The following is a 21521-nucleotide window of genomic DNA, read 5'->3' as shown; positions in this document are numbered from 1 at the left end:
GTGTTGGATAATATTTTTTGGTAAAATGCAAAAATATGTAAAAAAAAAAATATGAAGTGTTCGCATGATCGATTTAAGTGATTTTATATTACGATTTTAAATTTAGTCGGCGTTTTCATTAAGTCTTTCAAACACAGGTGCTCAGTGTACCAACGTGTAATCAAAGCTCCCCTACATCCTGATTGGCCTTCCCGTATAAATATCCATGATACAAACATAGATTGTTACAGTGTATTACTACTACACATTACATCTAAGTGTGAATTCTTCGTTTCCAATACCATTCGTTGGTAGGTGTCTTCGAATTCACTATTTTAGTAGTGACTTCATGGGACACGCCTATCAAAGATTGTGTCTTGGGTGCCCCTTTTATTATGGCATGAGTGAGTGTAGATTTGGAGGGAGAGGTTACGGGAGAGTCCAGAGTTGAGAGAGGGGGGTGACTGAGTGGAAGAGAGAACTGGGGGCATTCATAGATAATGTTTAAAAATTAATTGAAGATATCACTGTTGATTTGTTATATTTTTATCACATTTTATCTTTAAAATTTACATTTGTTTTGTTTCTGTAAACAAGTGATTATGTTGACGTTGAGGTTTAGATTTTAATAGTAAGGTCACAAGTACCTAACTACACGTACAATTAAAAATATATGTTTAAAATGTCTGTTCTGCTTTTTGCACGAACAAGTAGTATCACTCCAGCCTTCCGCGACCACAATAAGTTGTACGAGGTAACTTGAATGTTACACTGAGTCGTGGAAATTTTACGTTTTCAGGGTGGTCCGGGTTGCTTTTCAACAGCCCTGCGTCATTTTATTTCAATTACTCAAGAAAAATATCTGCTAAAAAATATTCCCGCGAACTTTTTTCTACCGGGGTAATTTTTCACGTGACAGCGGCCATGTCAGACATTTTGGTGTGAAGATCCTTTATAGATCTATCAGAGTTACAATGTACCTACCTTCGTTTTACTTCGTCCGTAATGACCTTGTTTGATTATGAAAAAGTAAATGGTAAGAATTTAGCCTATCCGTGCGTTCCATGTGCGGATTCGCACCAGTTGTACTAAAGTGATACGGCACCGCCAAATTAAACACGTTTGGATGTTTCCATGACGACAGCACCCATATGAAAGATACGCTTCGAATTTAAAAGATAAGTATTTTCGGTGTTAATAATAAAAAGGATATAAAAATAATGCCTTAATAGTTTCGGCATTCATTGAAATAAACAATCCATGTTACTCTATCGGGTATAAATACGCTCTGTCTTAAAATATTCCGGTGACAAAATGAAAAATCTCGGGTCCGCCATCTTGTACCAGAACAGTTCTGTTGATACGGCGCGTTCCATTTGAGATACAACAGATTCGTATCAACTGGTACGAATCTGAAAATGGAACGCACGGCTAGTTCCCCCGTTACAAAAGGTTAAAGGTCATTCAAGATACTTTATCCCAACATACAACAAATCTCTTGACCCCATAATAAGGGAGAATTTAAGAGATAAAAGTTTACGACCTGTTGCACAACGTTAACGTCATGACGCCACATAAATGGCGATTAGGACAGCTCAACTGAGACTTGGTGCTGAATTTAGTCGAAATGTTGCAATGCTAATGCATTATATTGTGTAAGGGTTTCGATTTTCTTGTGTCTGATCTAAAAACTAACTATACTGACCTTGGAGCGTTCATCAGCATTTTGGGGAAACAAACTTTATTATCGCATGTTGACCATGTGGCCTTTGACACCATCGCATCATCGCGTCCAAAAATTGACACTATCACTTTTTCCGACTTTGAAAGTATATATATAGCAGTAGTGTTTGGGTTGTCCATATTTATTGTTCACTTTGTAATAAATTGATATTTAGTAAGCCAAATAAGTTCCCCAAGTCCAGGTAGAGTATCTCTATTATTTTACACCAACACGTTAATCTCGTCAAATAATGTTTTTTTTTATTATATGACGATTCACTTATTTAATTGTTTTCTTGTTTCTACCTGAGAACACACAACAGCATACGAGAGTCACCGAGAAGATCGTCAGACCCAGTCCTGCGTAGGTGATGTAATCTTTTATGTTTTCATTCATAGCTTCCGAAACAATCAGTTTGATAGTGGCCACCAGGCGTCGCTTTACCCAGCAGTTGTAGGGGGCGCTGTCATACAACCGCAGTGCCCGGATGTGTAGTCTATTGGCGCTGTCCGTCCGGACCCGTCCCCTAGTCTGCCGTCTGATGGTCAGTGGATTGATGTTAACTGTGCCGTTTTGCCATCGAATCAAAGATGTCTGCCCCGGTTTAACGGGACATTTTAAGATAACACTTTTCCTTGTGTCCTCGAAAAGTACTTTCCTTTTGACCATAGGAGGGAGTGGCGGCCTCTCCCTACAAGTAATAGAAAGATGATTAGCATCGGCACAATATTTCCGTCTTGAGGACACCCCCACACCCACCCTAAGAAAATGTAAGTTCCATGAAACGCAGTGTCCAAGTAGTTTATGTGTAGTAATTCCTATCTCCCAAAAGGATTTAAAACAAAATAAAGCAAAATCTACGAATATAATAAATAAAATTGTTTATGCATTATCAAATTGAATCGAATATATCAATGATGAAGTATGGTGCAATATCGTTCGTTGGGTCGGTCGGGGTGTGAGTAATTGGGTACACATGTTATGTACGTGGGATGAGGGTGGGGTGGGACTACAATATGTGCGTTATATTTGTCTCTCATTTCTGTCATACTTACTTTTATCCGGGTTCCTTTTGTAAAGATTGTTACTTCGTAAATTAGTTACATGTTTACATAGAAGTGTTGGAATACTGAATAATTATGAAATATAAAAGGGAACTTTTGTTATTTACTCGACGCCCAAAATGAATTGTTCTGTTCTTCATAGAAGGAGGACTATATTTGACGTAACCAAAACCAGCCCATTGTGACATAGATGTACACATAGCAACCGTTTGACTCAAGTACAGTTGATAGAAGTATGTGATTTACCGAGTTCTCATGTAAAAACTATAATTTAAGAAATATCAATAGCACTACATAAAAGCGAGTTAATAGATTTCATGCACGTAGCCATATTATTCAATATCCGTTCCCATAGCAACGTTCGTGCATTCGAATAATAATACTGTCTTGTAAATCTGTTTCTACGTTTAAATTTGTTACATTTAATGCATAGATAGGCCAAACTGATTTTCAGAACATGAAAAAAAGTAATAGACTAGAAGTATTTGTACGTATTTCCATCTACGCTTTAGTCCTGATAAAATTGATATAGATTTTCACATGTACTCTGTGACCCCGTGGTCCCGACCATACCAGTTCTTCCGAGCGATATTATGATGTTGTTTGTACAGCAAAACTACAATCGTATTAAATTATAATATGTGTTATCTAAGGATCATTATTTCAAACATTTGGATTCAATTATTTTATAATTTCCTTATATTTGCAATGCATTTTGATAGAAATAAAATTACATATAGGAACATTGATGAACTGCTGCAAGATCTGATTTAGCAGGCACTGCAGTTTATATATACATGAACATATTTAGACATGTCCATAATTCTTTCTACGTTTTTCAGTTCAAGATCCTCGGCCAAAGATATATACACGTGTATATGATTGTATCATAGAGGTGTGTCTTTAAAGATGCTACACCGCTGATAAATGGTATTTTTCTCTATTAAAAGCAGGAGCAGACGATTAAGCATTTTTCTCAGTTATACCATTACCTCCATTGAAAAGTTTAAGCTTCTTATTTTACTTCAAAATTAAAGAAAAAGAGATCCAACAAGGATCTTGGCGCCCATTAAAGAATGATCTATGTCTGACAATGGAAAGAGGGATCTTTTCTCTGCTTTTCAAACTTTTTCATACTTACTACATAAAATAAATTGAGACAAATCGCTTCATTACTTTCTGAGAAATAGCAGTAACAATATCCAACTATCAAAACACAAGATGGTGGCCTGTCGGCCATTTTGCTCACCGTTCAGTCCAAAAATGCAATATGCAAAACTAAGGCCCTAAGAGACATAGATATGAAATTTGAAACAGATCTCTTCAACACTTTCTGAGAAATAGTGGTAACAAACAACTTCAACTATTAAAATCCAAGATGGCTGCTTGGCGGCCATCTTTTTGACCGATCAGTCTCAAATCGCAATATGAACAACTAGGGACCTAGTGAAACCTGGATATGAAATTTGAGACAGATCTCTTCAGCATTTTCTGAGGAATAGCAGTAATAAACTTCAACTATCAATATCAAAGATAACGGCCCGTCGGCCTCTTCTGTACCGATCGGTCCCAAAACGAAATATGCACAACGAGGCCCCTAGACCAACCTTCATATGTACTTTGAGAATGATCCCTTCAGCACTTTCTCAGAATAAGCGATAACAAACTTGTATCAAATTGCAAGATGGCTGCCTGGCGACCATCGTGTTGACCGATCGGTCCCCAAACCCAATATACACAACTAAGGTCTTATGCAAACCTACATATAAATTTTGGGAATGATCCCTTTAGTACTTTCTGAGAAATAGCGATTACAAACTTTAACTATCAAATTGCAAGATGGTTACCTGGCGGCCATCTTGTTAACCGATCGGTCCCCAAACCCAATATACACAGCTAAGGTCCAAGGCAAACCTACATATACATTTTGAGAATGATCCCTTTAGTACTTTCTGAGAAATAGCGATAACAAACTTTTAAAAAAACCAAGATGGCTACCTGGCAGCCATCCTGATGACCGATCGGTCCCAAAAAGCAATATGCACACATAGGGACCTAGGGGAACCTACATATGAAATTTGACAATGATCCCTTAAGCATTTTCTGAGAAATAGTGATCACAAAAATTAACTATCAAAATCCAAGATGGCTGCCGTGCGACCATCTTGTTGACCGACCGGTTCCCAAACCCAAAATGCACAACTAGGGCTTTATGCAAACCTACCTATGAATTTTGAGAATGATCCGTTAAGTGCTTTCTGAGAAATAGCGATAACAAACTTTAAGTATCAAATCCAAGATGGCTGCCTGGAGGCCATCTTGTTGACCGATCGGTCCCAAAACTTGTAATGCATAACTAAGGTCCTAAGCAAACCTATATATAAATTTTGAGAATGACCCCTTTAGTACTTTCTGAGAAATAGCGATAACAAACTATAAGTATAAAAATCCAAGATGGCTGCCTGGAGGCCATCTTGTTGACCGATCGGTCCCAAAACGCAATATGCACAACTAGGGCCCTACGGGACCCTACATATGAAATTTGAGAATGATCCCTTCAGTGCTTTCTGAGAAATAGCGATTACAAGAATTGTTAACGGACGAACGGACGGAAGGACGAACGGACGGACGGACCACGGACAAAAAGCGATTTGAATAGCCCACCATCTGATGATGGTGGGCTAAAAATAAAAAATTCATGGCAATATGTTCTACATGTATATGGAATGAGATGTACTGATTGCGCATGCACCAAAAGCAAGACAAATTGTTGTATATATGTATTTTATGTGTTGATTAAACACATTATATTCATTAAAAATTAAATATTCCTGAAGTATGATAATTTGGTAATTTGTTAAAATAGATTAGATCTCTAGTAAAAAGTTACCGAGCCGTACATGTATAAAAGTTTACATAAGGTCCACAGGTGACTGCTTATACATACAGTATGTATTATTTCAGTTGCAATATTTCCTAATACTGTATCAAATTATCATCATAAGTGCATATATATTTGTAAAATTCTCGTTACCCCATTTTAAGGAATACATATACGTGCAACTTTGTGCCATAACAGCTCACTGCCGTTGTACGTGCAACCGTTGCCGTTATTCTCCAACTCAGCGTGAGCGACCGATTTCTCTGATTAGCAGTCGATATACAGGTAATAATCGGGCACTTCGGAGGGCAGTATCTCGGTACTGAAGCGTCCGATTTTGGTGGGGTTTTCAACATTCATGGGAGGAGATCAGTCAGAATAACATAAAAAATATCATTTTCCGTTCCGTGTTCACTTTAAAATTAGTAGTTGTTTAAATAAATGGTATCGTTTATGCTGTGTCAGCGATGGAGCATTTTTAAAGTTATATCGGAAAAAAAAACCCCATATAAAACGCTATGAGCAGTTGGATAGGTCCAAAAGTACACATATATAGGTACACGTCCCCAAAATTAGAACGAATACACGTACCCGGCCTACTGTACCTTTCGGCCGACACAATTTTCTGGAATAGAAGTACGAGCTACAATGTTTACATAGATATCGAGACATCTTTAAAATTCCCAGCCAGCCAGTTAACAGCTCATAGACACATTACAGTTATAGACTACGTAATGTGGTGCCAGTTGCCGTTATTCTCCAAATATCAGCGTGAGCGACCGATTTCTCTGATTAGCAGTCGATATACAGGTAATAATCGGGCACTTCGGAGGGCAGTATCTCGGTACTGAAGCGGTCCGATTTTGGTGGGGTTTTCAACATTCATGGGAGGAGATCAGTCAGAATAACATATAAAAATATCATTTTCCGTTCCGTGTACACTTAACATTAGTTGTTGTTTAAATAAATGGTATCGTTTATGCTGTGTCAGCGATGGAGAATTTTTAAAGTTATATCGGAAAAAAACCCATATAAAACGCTATGAACAGTTGGATAGGTCCAAAAGTACACATATATAGGTACACGTCCCCAAAATTAGAACGAATACACGTACTCGGCCTACTGTACCTTTCGGCCGACACAATTTTCTGTCTAGAAGTCTTTTGAGCTACAATGTTTACATAGATATCGAGACATCATTAAAATTCCCAGCCAGTTTTATTATCATAGACACATTACAGTTATAGACTACGTAATGTGGTGCCAGGTATACCTTGTTTATTATCATAGACACATTACAGTTATAGACTACGTAATGTGGTGCCAGGTATACCTTGTGTATATTACGTATTATGTTACATTAATCTTTGTGGATCGAGATCAGTCAATATGAAATGGATTACGAGAATGACACTGATGGTTGTTCGAGTTATCGCCCCTTGTACATGGTCCCAGTTAAGTCATCGGAAACTATATGCATTCACACATAATAATGCTCACAAGAAAACTGTTGATTTGCTATGATAAATTTAACGTCCTATTAACAGCCAGCGTCATTTTACCACGTTATTTAGATGCCATGGTGAAGGAAAGTCGGGGTACCCGGAGAAAACCATCGTCCGGCGATCACTGCTTGACAACTGTCCCACATGGCTCCAAACTCTTGATGTGGGGAGTTTGATAGAATCGAATATATATTAGAAGGTGGAATGCGTTATACATGTATATTAACCCCAGTACAAGATTATTTTTTTTGGCTAGCACGAGGCTTGACGAGTAACTAGACGTCATAAATAAGTTACATACGACGTACATTACATGTACCGTTTACGTTATCAATTTTGACACATACGATATTTCTGTGATGATTCGATGGCGCAATGAAAATGCTTTAAAACAACATTTTTTGTGTGTATGGGAGAACAAGTGGAAATGGATTAAGATTTTTGCTGTCAGCACTCGGAAGCATCGTGTTAACCAGCCAAAATTTTTCACATGGTTGAGATACTACGGTGGCTTGGAAAGGATATGAAAAATTAGAAAAAAAGGGTATTGCGTGCAAATGCAAAAGTTTTGCATACCAAAGCAATACTATTGCGTGTGAACAGGCAACAGGCAATACTGAATACTGTTGCGTGTGTGCCGTTCGTACGCAATAACTTTTTATTTTTCGCGCCCTTTCCCTGCCACCCATGACCGAAAGATACACACCGATGTAAAATTTTATCATAAGTCCAGGTAAACTAGGCTATACGAACAAAATAAATATTACATACTTCATTGAGTAAAACCCCGGTTGTATCACCTCAATCACTTCTCCGTTTTTGTCTGTCACTATCCTAGCTGGCGCCACAGTAGGACAAGTAAGTAAACAATACTCCATGATGGTTTCACTTTGTCTGCGTCGTATAGGTCTGAGTTTGGCGATTTCTGACGGAAGGACAGTCGACCGACATGGTATACCCCGGGGATAGAGCTCCAGAATTGGTAAATCCACCGGCTCTACGGGTTTCGTCGAGTTTATTTTATCCACCATGCACAAACCAACTTTGCGCCGTTGTCCCATTTTTCCACATCGGTTGCAGTCGGTCCAATCAGACCAAAGTGTAAACAATTTAAGATTATTCTCTTCTAGAGTCTTTTCTGGCAAAATATTTTGTCTTTCAGAACCTTTAATAACTTTCCTTCTTTCTCTGAAAAGAACGTCCAGTTGATATACTCTTTCTATTTCTCTGTCTCGCATTCGCACACAAAAGAACTGTCCAGCGTCAACGATATCAACTCCCGAGATAATGAGCGACATTTCATCTGTAAATTTAAATTTATAATTCTCATCAACATATCGCATGGCACTATCTCTTGAACTCATATGTTGCCACTGAATATCCAGCCGCCCAGAATCTTGATCAGGACGCAAACACAATGGGCATTTCAGTTCAATATTTTGACCTTCTAAAGACAAAACAGCAGTAATATCTAATTTTCCCGTTTCAGTTGCTTCTCTTTCCATCACACACTTGTAATAAGCATTGAAAACTTCCAAAGCGTCAGCGGGGGAAAGTGACCATCCCATTTCTCTGAATGTAGATAATTTAGATTTTCTTTTCACTCTTGGTGCTCTTTCTGCTCTTATATCTTCTGAGGTGTGGAGTTGCAGCATCCTTTGAATTATTTTATCATCCTCACTCTCATCGATACCGTCAAAATTATCGTTTTCGCGCAAACCTTTTGAATCTTGAAAGATATATATTATGGATATAGTAAGACATGTTACAGTGAAAATACATACATAAACTGTTATTCGTTTCATCTGTGCACGTCCTGAAGCTTCCATGGCGGTAATATGACGTCATCATGACACGCTATCGTGACGTCATACAACTTTTACACCACACACCCACCCTCTATGTAGGCCTACACTCTCTCTCCGTCAGCTATCCCCTATCTTTCCCCTTTTTCCTTCCTTGTGTTTTCTCCCTTTCTCCCTGCAAATCAGGGTAAATGCATTGAATTGTATATGGCAAGCCGTTTGGGTTTTTACCTATTGAAATGAAGACATCTGCATTCAAAATACTACGGTGGCTGATTTGTGCCATTCCGTCTTTTCGTCTTTTCGTCTTTTCGCCCCGAAAAGACGAGAATAAAGAAACCTTAATTTTCGTCTTTTCGTCTTTTCGCCCCGAAGATACGAAATTTAACAAATTTAAATTTCGTCTTTTCGCGGCGAAAAGACGAAAAGACGAAAAGTCAAACACGAAAAGACGAAAGTGATACACGCTAATTAGCGACTTTGATTCTCGTCTTTTCGCCTCCAAAATTCTCGTCTTTTCGTCTTTTCCCCCCGAAAAGACGAAATTTAACAAACCTTAATTTTCGCCTTTTCGTCTTTTCGCCCTGAAAAGACGAAAATTAACAAACCTTAAATTTCGTCTTTTCGTCTTTTCGCCCCGAAAAGACGAAAATTAACAAACCTTAATTTTCGTCTTTTCTTCGTCTTTTCGCCCCGAAAAGACGAAATTTAACAAACCTTAATTTTCGTCTTTTCGTCTTTTCGCCTTCCGGTCCGGTGTGGAAGTCATTTTGAAATCTTTTTATCTTAATATTTACTTAATTGTTCAATATGGAAGCATCAAAGTAGTTTATGATAACAATCGATTTATTAAATTGATAGTATTACAAGTATCTTCATCAATAACTAAGATTAGAAGTTTTAAAACAGAAGTCAACATGTTTTTTTGTTTACAGCAGTTACGTAGATTTCTCACACGTGGCATATGTCACGTGCCACTAACAGATTCATCATTCCGCAAATCCTTTAGCGTGATTGATACATTTTTTAAAATTCATTAATATCTTATTTTTTGTGTTCTAATCGCCCTCTTTAGCAATTACGCTTATCAAAACATTGCCGTGTATATGTAAGGACCATAATGAACGTAAGATGCTAAACATAGCACTTACAGGAGTTGCCTCCCCTACACAACTTGGAAAAAAAAAGTTGTCGGCGGGTATTATTTGAAAGCGTTTGAACCACGGTTAAACTTGTTAACAAAATAATTTATGAAAGACAACTCGTGAAGACTTTGAGTTTAAAGGAAGGACTTGTACCAAGAAATTGCTCAAATACAGTTAATTATAACAGTCAATCAGTAGGTACAATGTACTGTGTATTATTTGAAAAGACATTTTGACTACATACATGACATGGTCTTCATCATAATTGTACATTAGAAATTACATTATAATCTCCGTCGTATATGATAGATGACAAAGTATATCTGTAATTTGTATTTTTTCGGGGCGAAAAGGCGAAAAGACGAAAAGACGAAAGTTAAGGTTTGTTTGCGAAAAGGCGAAATTTAAGGTTTGTTAATTTTCGTCTTTTCGGGGCGAAAAGACGAAAATTAAGGTTTGTTAATTTTCGTCTTTTCGCCCCCGAAAAGACGAGATTTTTGAAGGCGCAAAGACGAAAATTAAAGGCGCTAATTAGCGTGCTTCACTTTCGTCTTTTCGTGTTTGACTTTTCGTCTTTTCGCCGCGAAAAGACGAAATTTAAATTTGTTAATTTTCGTCTTTTCGCGGCGAAAAGACGAAAAGACGAGAATTAAGATATTTAATTCCCCGAAAAGACGAAAAGACGAAATGGCATAAATCAGCCACCGTAAAATACAGATATCTGTATTTCTACAACAATTAGAGATATCTGTAATTTAAAAGAACTAATATTTCTATTTTCAGTAGAAATAGAGATATCTGTATTTGAATATGACATATCTTTATTCAAATAGAGGTATCTTTATTTAAATTACAGATATGTTCATTTTAAATAGAGATATCTTTAATTAAATAGAGATATCTTCATTTCAATAGGTAAAAACCCAAACGGCTTGCCATCATTGTAAGGTGAACTCTGATTCCACTTTGAAAATTTTTACTACTTATCTACGATGCAAACCGAAATTATAGATCTATAGACGCTTATGGTCACAGTGTTTCGGAACTTAATTTGGTTCTTTACTTTTATCAAGATCCTAATAAGTTAATTCCTTTAAAATAATGTAAATGCAAGTCAAATATTTCAATAACAACAAAAAAATCCACCCAACCATTTTACAGGATCACGACCCGTTTGCGAAGTTGAGGGTTAGTTTTCACGAGTGATCTCCCTTCATACGTAAGAATCCACGACGGGACATATTTTGTCCTCCGAAAAATATTAGAGAGTATTGTCGAGGATGAAAGGTCGATACTGTACAGTTTTTTGGCTGTTATTTTCAATCAATTAAAAAGTATCATTATTACTTCCATCTGCTGAAGATCTAAGTATTTCTGAGAATATTAAATCGATGTTTGATAGCAAAGCAGATGGAATTTCACCGTCAAAATTGCTTCTTCCGAACTGAGGAGACCATCAGTTAACGAGAACTAAAAGGACTTAAGGTGATATAACTTCTCTTGTTCTCAACCAATCCCCTATTAACTTTAGTATGACGTAGAGAGATTAACCTAGACTAAGATTAACCATCACTAATTTTATTAACCAATGAAATGATTTATTTTGAGGAAACCCCGCCATTTAAATAGTATTTCGAGTCGGGCGGTGTGTACCAAGGGAATTTATTACCCTATACATACTCATTCAGCCCTAGACATTGGCATAGAAGTTTTACCGTTGAGAACGAAAATCGAAAACATTTAAGATAGAAATTTCTAATCATAATTAACATCATTAAAAAGTTTCCGATTTAATAAACTAACGGGAAGTTGGAAACTTCTCCGTCTATCCGACGAATTTTGCAGGATCTTGATCCCATCATGCTTAGCGACAAAGAACGATAGCTCACTACAGTTTCATTCCGCGGGAAGTATCAATATTTCCCGACATGTTTCTGATATTCTCCATGTATCTTTTCTTTTCTATAAATATCTCTTTGACTTTCTTCTTCTTAAAGATGCTCCATCGCTGACAAATGGTATTTTTTCACTATCAAAATCAGGATCAGACGATTTGGAATTTTTCTTCAGTTACAAAAGTTACTTATTTACACCATTACCACCATTGGAAAGTTTGAGCTTCTAATTTTACTTCAAGATAAAAATATTAGAAATAGTTAATTGCATTCCACTATGTTCTATATCGAATGAAGCTCTGACTGCCCATGCACCAAAAACAAAATAAATTATTTCATTTTCTTTTTTGTGTTAATTAGACATATATATATATACACGATCAAACACCAATTGTTGTTCAAATAATAAGTATCGTTTATGGTCTGTCGGCGGTGGAGCATCTTTAACGTCTCTGATGTGCCATACATTGTAATTGGTTTTGAGAATTTACTGTTGTGAAAAGACGTACTCTGAGTTCTGTCCCCTGACCGAGACACTGCTGTTTGACTTAGGAACCTTTGGAAGTTCATTTATGTAATCTTCACTGTTTAACATAATTTACACAGTTATTCTTGCATTTCTTAGATGTAGTAACCTCATTATCTATTTTCTCATGAATCTTTGATATTAATATTTTTAAGAAACTTCTAATTTGTCTCGGAAAAGGAGTGTGTCTTTAATTATAATAAATATAAACTATGCTTTGCAATATCGTCTACATTATCATTACTAAACAACAACTGTTTTGAGAACAGCAAAACTCACATCTGGTAAACCATTCGCATAAATTCCAATAGAATCACCCAGTGCCACATACATGTATATGGGTTGGTTTGGAAATAGCTAAAATATGTTTTTTTTATGCATTCAATATTAAAATTGAAATTGTGTCGGATCTAGCATGTGGCTCATTGGTTTTCTTTTTGCAATCCTCAAAATCCTAAAATTTTCTTTTAAATTGATTGCTCATTATATTTATATAGCAATTAATGGTTATATTTTAATTGACACGGACACTAAAAGCATATTGCAACATTCACCAAAATCTTAACTGGCGTCAGGGTGATCCCATACGCCACCCTCTGTCTCCGAGCACAGTTTAATAAAGAAAATTTGTGTTTTTTTTGTTCAGTTCGGACCGTTTGGTAATTATATAAATTGCAGGACACAAAACGAAGAATTCAAGTGGAATTTGATTTTCTCTTGTATTGTATTTCTTTCCCATATATCAAACATATGTGGCACATTACATAGAAATAAAATGAAAGTTCACTCGTATTGGTAATCCAATATGTATACACCGAATTAATTGTCCGTAGGTGGCGATCCACCTTATAATAGTTCCGAATTTGAATAATGTTCACACACAGTTCACTATCTGGTAATCCAAGAAATATCCGTAGTGACCGCCTTGAAGGTTGGAAATCCAACTGATGTTCATACATCAGGCATGGGTTTTTTTTATAATAAAATGACCATTGTCCAATAGGTAAACCCGGATGTAATCAAGATTAATAGCATAAAGATATTATCACAATTAAACGACTTGAAAATATATCGGCAGTTTGATATGAAATATATCTACTTAAGCTTATCAATGACACCATTGCCTCAAGGAAGGTTATAAACACTTTGACATGTGAATACTATATGTAATTGTCGGTCACTCCACAAAAATAAGACCACAATGCCTTAGGGTAGATTTAAAACTTGTCAACACATCTATAGGTAAAATATACAATTATATGACAACAAAGAACATCTCAAATTTCTCTATGACAACTGATTAAACGGGTTAGAACTGTATGCAAATGTATGAGATGACTGCCTAGGACTGTCATGTAATCTGACATTGATGGACCCAGTCTAGGGGTGGGAGGAGAATAGTCCGCTCATTTATTAGCCTATATTATTAGTTTTTGTAGCGGACTCGGAGAAGAGATGGCAGAGAGAATTCAATCATTAAAAGTGCTTGAAGTTCTTTCATTAACAACAAAAGGAAACCCCTGCACCAACCCTTCAACGTTATCTTACACAATAACCTACTGGACCAGGCGAAATATTGAAGTCTTATCATCACAAAAACTCTGGAATCGGCAAACTTAGCCTTTGACGCCGCAACATCAACACCTTGCTAGAAATCAAATGTAGCTAAGGAGGAGACTTATGCCACTTATATATAAAACCAACGTCCCCTCTTGGTGTATTCTGCAATACTGAGCCTGAAACTATTACACACTTGTTATGGGAGTGTGAGGAAGTGCAAGGATTACTTGAAAGTTTTGACACATTATTACAAGCTCTCTTAATTCCCTATTCTGTTAATAAAAAATCCTTTCTTTTTGGACTCTTGCATGAAAATTATCTCCATAGTAATAGAGTGGACAATGAAATTATCATAATTATAAAGCAATACATTTACAGAATGAGATGTTTACACAACTCATTAAGCATCAACGTTCTTATCAACACAATTAAAGACCATTATACAATTCAAAAATATATTTCAAATAGTAAAGATGAAAAAGTAAAACTTAAATTTGAAAATGAATGGAGAAAATGGGAAAAACTAATCAAGTTATAATTGCACTTTGTCACACATTTACTTTATTAAACTTTTTAAGTCCATATTTATAATTTATCTATTTTATTTTATTTTATCCCCCCGTCCCTTCCCTTTTCCCTGCACAAAGCCGAAATTGCATTTTTTTTAAAGATTTTTTTATACAGTTATAATTGTTCCTCCGTCTCCATCCTACCTAGACTCTTTTAACTTTTTTTTCATTTTCCTTTTTCTTTCTTTATAACTCTATCACTCTTTTCTTTTTCTTCTAATCCTGTCTTTGATTCCTTTCCTTAATATTCAGTGCAATATAATTTCCCCCTCATCTCCAAACTCCTTATGTGTATCATTTTTTTCTACTTATGTACTAGAAATTTAGGCTTCCTATTTGTATGTGAATGTATATGCATGTGTTAAAAATATGAGTGTATGTTTTTTAAGTAAGTGTGTATGTGTTTGAGAGTCTATTGAGTGTATTTGTATGTTTAATTGTACTGAATGAAAATCACGAATAAAAAGATAATTATAAAAAAAAACAACGTTGGAGTATCCTGTGTCAGTATATGAGCATACTCAGCGGGAAAACATCAGCGCTTTGAAAATAGTACAAATGTCCTGAACGAAGTCCCATGTTCTCATTTTAATGAGATGTACTTAAAAGAAGAAACGTTATAGGGTGTGCTTGAGTGTTTTTGGGATGCTGTGGTATTTACAGTGCCAAATTATGCTTCAATTGGACAAAAAAATTGTTCCATTTCCTTTCCATTTAGCGCTTAAGCACAAGAGTAGACATTTCACACTATGCCATGGTATATTTCGGCCGCAAGAACATAATTAAGAACATTTGAATAAATACAAAAAGCGAGACATTATCAAGATCATCACAAAAGAATAAAGAAATGAATTACAAAATAAGAAAAATACTCTATTGACACTTTACGGGTTTGAATGGTATAGAAAGACAATCACCAGAGAGGAGAAAAAATGTAACAATTGATCACACGTCTTGGTCCTCGCCTAAAAACCACTCACTCTAGAACATTCCCGAAACAAAATCAAAAATTCGTTTTCCATTGACATACAAATCCATTCATTCATACTGTTAATCGGATAATCTCTAAACCTCCATTTCCCCCCGATTGTTTGCGTTTCCGACCTCATTTGATTTGAGAATTATTTACTTACTCAACAAAACCCAAAGAGTTATATTTGATTCGCTAGACATTTTGTGTTTTTGTGGTGGAACACTATTGAGAAAAAAATCCAAGCAGTTCAAATTATCAGAACCCTTCCGCTTAAAGGTATAGCTATGGAATCACAATTCCAGCAGAAATTATACATAAAGATCCCGCACACTTATTTATATCAATTTTTCAGGATATCTATTTATTATTCAGATAATTCAGATCCCAATTTACGAGTCCATTGCTATTGATTTAGACTGACATTCATTTTCATTCAATTTTCATTAATTTGATTTCTATTATATTTCAAAGGCCACAGAACAAAGAGTTATCGCACATTAAACACATTTACAATGATGTATGTTATGTTGCGTCTCTTACAAATACTAATTAACATACTGATTCATGCAAAATAACACGATGTTTATATTTAATGTATAAAAACTAAAATAACTGAAACAACACAATATTTTGGTAATCGGAGAAAAAGCATGATTTATCCGTGTATTCATTGGAAGGTTTTGGTCAGTTGACTCACTTAATTGTCTCTGAATTTATTTTTTAAAAAGATACTATTAAAATGCATTGTTATAGAGTACTACTGAAAGTGTTGTTACATCATCACTAAGTAATCGAAACAGCGTCGATGTTTTGATAAAAAAGTATTGCACAAGGAGAAGAAATCTGACCTACCACACTTTAGTTTAAGCCAAATTATGTAAAAACAATTATTTTCAAAAAGAGTTTTTTCTGTCATTAATTAAGTCACGGAGGCGTGTTATTTAATCAGGACGACATCGTAAACATGTAGCGTGGCTTCAACTTATATCTACCGAACGAATGGTTCATATATACACTGTTTATATTAAGTTGTTTTTTGTCGTATATACATTGGAAAATAAAACATAATGATATGGGCAGGTGAAGCGGACTAGTCCATACGCTTAATAACACAGGTCTGGAAATTTTAAGAATGATAGATCTATTGTATGCACGTAGCACACAGCATACACCTTATAAACGTCACAGCTTGACAAGCAAAATTTATCAACATTTTCAATTTCTCCACTGATTTCGTAATGGTGTTTACGCGACCTCGCATATTCGTCGTATTGATTTCCATATTTCGAAATTGCAGAACAGCTCGAACGAGTCACCAAACATTGACCATATTTACCGCAGGATATGTTAAATATTTAAAACTTTTTTTAAAACATGTATAACATCATGTCTAAAGACAAACGCCCTACAATAACATTGTGCACAACCAATGTATGAGGAGTGTATATCCCGGAGCAGTGACCTAACACCATCCATCACAGGACCTGTTCCGCCAGATCACCACTTTATAGGCAGCGATCACACTCGTCCTTCATCATTTATATTTCCTCCCTAACGGGAATATCGACGTTTTAGAAAATGGCGTCTCACGGCGGGGGATGGTATACTTCAGCGTTGCTAGTTTTTACTGTCATAATGCTGCATTTGTTCAATGTTTCGGGTAAGGAATTTAAACTCTATGCTTTTGAATTCGCTAATCAAGACATCCACCAAACTAATGCTCGAAGTGGTGCCGAGAAGGAGTTAGCTGTTGCCATGAAGACAGGCGATATGATCAAACTTGTGTTCTGTTTGACCGAGAAAGCCGATGTACAGGTTTCGGGAATAGTGCTTTCAAACGACGGTGCTGAAGATGAACTCTCCGTCTTATTAGACTGGGACGAAGTTGGATCAACTAGATCTAAATACACACAACTTTCGGGACAAGGTTGGAACATTTTTGAGGCAACAAGCGCAGTAGGTCTAACTAGAACGTTAGACGCTGGGCGTCATAGCGTCACAGTCAATGTGACATCGGCTGATGAATTCGGAGTTGAATTGGACGCTGTGATGATAAAGGTGAGCGACAATGATCTTAATGAGGACGCATTTACATGTAACGTATTTTGTTTCAATGATATTTCATACGCTCACGTGGAGGGCAAGGACTTCATTGCAAGTGCCCGAATGGAGCAAAGGAGCTACCGAACGGAATGTGCCGAGGAAGATAATGTTCGAATCCCGTTCTACCACAGTGGCATTACCAAATTTGCGGTAAAAGCAATGCATCCTAAATACAAAGCATTCGTGAATAATCGGGAGTCTGATTTCACTAACTGTAGAATGGTCAATGATCTGCTCTGGCGGTTTGAAAACCTTACATACCCATTTAGGATGAAGCAATTCAAACGTGGAAAAGCAATCGTCACCCATGACAAAAACGACGACCACAACATCATTGTGACATTCTTCAGTCCAGATGGACCGAACAAAGGGGTGGTCGATTCTGAAATAGGCTCTAGGCTTTATCTGGAACTTAGAAATGTAATGGCACCAATTGACATAGGATTTACATACTACGGAAGAAAGAAGGAGTGGACAACGCCTGAATTTATAACATTCTCTCCCGATAAAGTCAATCACACCTGGCATGTGCCCGACTACACATGGAACGAGAGCCCAGAAAATATCATCCGGCTGTTGCTGCCTCTAGAACTCCCATTTGAAGTTGATGTAGCAATGATTTCATTAAATAAGAGACAAACTACCGAGGACACAGCGTTCAAAGTGTTTGACAACTCTGAAAAAATTATCGAGGGAGTTAATGTCGACTTCTTCTGGCGTTCGGGTGGGAAAATGGTGGTTAAGATGAAGGATTCCGGGGATGTGTACACGGATGCAGATTATGTCAGGATCTACACGCATGTACCGTGGGGGAGTGATGAGTTCTCGCAAATTTTTGTTCTTTATCGGGACGGTAACTTTCGAATTCTACCTTTTACACCCCCAGGTGTCGACTGGATTCCTTTCGGATCATCTCTGTTGATCGGTGAATCGGATCCCAATGATGAACGTCCATTTGCATCCATTTCGGAAGTAGAAATTGACATCAAGAAAAACATTCTCAATTTGACGTACGCTAACGGTAACACTGTGACGGTCGAACTCCATATTTCATTTGCGGAAACCAAGCTCACCGTTTCAAACATTAATTTCAAAAATAAAAGAATGTTGCCATTTATGATTTATAACTCAATGTGGGTTTCGGATGGAAATGCGGACGTAGATCGCATGATGGTGAATGGGAACGAGGCTCGTCGTATCTTAGCGGATTGGCGCTTTTTATATGGAACTTCCGTTTCGTTCTACAGACAATGTTTGTCGCGACATAACACAATGAGCCCCGATATCCGTGTGGAACTTCTTGGTGAGGAATGAAAATATGGACAGATCGACCCAGTGATCTCTGGAAATCCCGCATACACAATTCGCGAGGGAAACAATTTCTAGTAAAATAGATAATGTTAAAACGCGGATAAATGAATACCGACTTGAATCGTAAAAACATACCATTTGCAATGAAATGTATGTATACTTGTAACTTTCTATAACTGAAGTAAATTATTTCACAATTGATTCTGACACTGTGACAGATAGTTGGCCCCAAAATACCATCTTTTACGTGCTGTGAAACTGGTAATCAGAACATGAGTCTCAGTGCTTTCTTTCCAAGACACATTTTGTATTTCTTCCGTAAACGGATCTAAAATTATATTTCAACGAAACGTGTACCCAAATGGTCTATCCTTTCTTTACATTTGACGAAAACTCCAGGAACGTCGAGGATTTATGTATTAAGTACAATGTAAGCTGTATAAAAAGGAAAAGGTTACTTTTGAAGCCGACAAGTGATGACACACTATACAATTGAATCTAGACTTTAGTAAGCCAAAAATACATTGTGGACGAAATATGTTCCAGTAAGCTGACAATGCATTATACAGTGTATGATACATGTTTAGTAACCTGACAATACTTTGTGCATTGGATGAAACATGGTCAATTCAGTTCAAATGAACTGAAAATACTTTGTTGAATGACCAAGCAAGTTTTATTAAACTGATAATTTGCTCTGCAATGAGTAAAGGACGTTCTAGATAGTTCAAGTAAGGTGCTTGTCAAGTTGACCAGACACTTCAAATGATACGCACAGTACTATTTGACCTTTAATTATGAACATGTATCTTAAGAAAAACCAAGAAAACCACTGATGCTTGGCCTAATCACCCCATCTATTGTCTTGATATGTACAGTGAAACACTTTTTGTTATAAATTACAAGTGACGTCACGGCTATGTACAGATAAGTCAACGGGTTATTGTGTAGGTAAAATGTAATGTAAAACTGTCGTGAACATCTGTACACGATTTTCATTGTTTCAGTCGATGATCAATGTACATTTTTTTTTTATAAATAAATGATTCCAAAACGTGATGCATGTGTATTTGTTTTTATGCTAAGGAAGATAGTATGTATCTAGTGAACTATAGCTTTTAATATGCAATGATCAGCCTATATTTCTCTACTGGTAATTGTATCAGTAATCGTATTCATCCATCGCAACATCTCGCAGAAATGTTTGACGGAAATTTATCTGAGATGCTGTGATTGAGGTATTATCACCGAAAACGTTAAGAAGTTTAAAATATTAATAAATGGATAATATCTAGTAGATAAATCTACTTTATAAATTGTGGAATTAAAATAAGTGTCGCGGAGCTCAGGATTTATTTGCTATATAACATACATGTAAGCACATGTCTCGACATTCATTATGACTCAATACAAATGGTATGCAATCCATCACATCCATCGGACCTAAACAACGTTTATATAGCGCTTTGTTTATACATGTAATTTACGAGATGGCAATCCGTTATGCTCTTTCTAACTACGTGCTTCTGCGCCCTCTCATCGATTAAGAAAACTTCTTCTTATGGCTATAAAAAACTAAGCGTAATATTATACATGTATGTGTGTGCCATGTTCTATATCCTTGTCAACAGATTTGGTATAAGAAGAATGAGTATTATTTTCCTGACTGAAGATTTAATAAATATATTACATACTTATAAATATCATACATATGTAAGTTTGTATTATTTGTGTAGATATAATTGGCAAAACATTTACATTGATTTTTTTCAAAGAAAAAGAATTACATGAAAATGCATAAACAAACAGGGGAATTACATAGGGGGAATTACATATGTAGTTACAGTTTATATCAATCTTCGTATTAGTACTTGTCGGATACGAATATTACCGATTTTTGTTTTATCTAGGCCCCTAAAACTGAATGGTCTATGGGCATTCCATTGGATCAAAATTCATATAAACTGGAACTTATTCTCAAGACCCCTGTAATCCTTATTAACGCAATATCTCAAAAGGTACTTTTTAGTAAGGAATCTTTCTGAAATATGCACGTTTTTCATGGGTGGTTTTTTTTGTCCCCTATTTTTTTATTGGAGACAAACATGAAAACTACACCACCGACAGTCGGTCAGGATTTCGATCAAGGCAGTTTTCATCGCTATTTCTCAGAAAGTATTGAAGTGATCTTTCTGCAATATCGATAGTTTCAACTTGATCCACATTTGTTGTTATTGTACTGTACTTTAAGAACGACCTATCCAGAGGCACTGTCATAAAAACAAAAACAGAAACGGTATCGCTCTCAAGTTCATCTGTTGACTTTTTTGGTTCCTAGTTCGTGACTTTTTCGCCTCCAAATAGTAAAACTCCATTTTTCTGATTGTTAATACCGATAAAAACCCGATATAAAAATTAAGTTCGACTGGTCAAGCTCTTATACAAAATGTACCCGAGAACGAATATTGTACCTAGTCCACTA

General features: G+C 36.3%; 2 protein-coding genes across 2 annotated transcripts; one reads left to right on the top strand and one right to left on the bottom strand.

Moving 5' to 3' along the window:
- Positions 1–1747: 1747 nt before the first annotated feature.
- On the bottom strand, positions 1748–8981 carry LOC138324542 (Ig-like V-type domain-containing protein FAM187A). The gene is made up of 2 exons (XM_069269595.1): positions 7924–8981; positions 1748–2393 (listed from the first exon to the last, which is right to left on the bottom strand). Exons 1-2 carry the CDS (start codon positions 8979–8981, stop codon positions 1982–1984), a joined length of 1470 nt encoding a protein of 489 aa, XP_069125696.1. The 3' UTR covers positions 1748–1981.
- An 8089-nt stretch (positions 8982–17070) lies between these two features.
- Positions 17071–20098, top strand: LOC138323488 (uncharacterized). Its single transcript, XM_069268133.1, has one exon. It carries the CDS (start codon positions 17204–17206, stop codon positions 19040–19042), a length of 1839 nt encoding a protein of 612 aa, XP_069124234.1. The 5' UTR covers positions 17071–17203; the 3' UTR covers positions 19043–20098.
- The last annotated feature ends 1423 nt before the right edge of the window (positions 20099–21521 follow it).

This window comes from Argopecten irradians, chromosome 5, assembly GCF_041381155.1.
Source record: "Argopecten irradians isolate NY chromosome 5, Ai_NY, whole genome shotgun sequence".
NCBI lineage: Eukaryota > Metazoa > Mollusca > Bivalvia > Pectinida > Pectinidae > Argopecten > Argopecten irradians.
The sequence above is the reverse complement of the archived record's forward strand: the minus strand, read 5'-3'. Positions and strand labels throughout refer to the sequence as shown.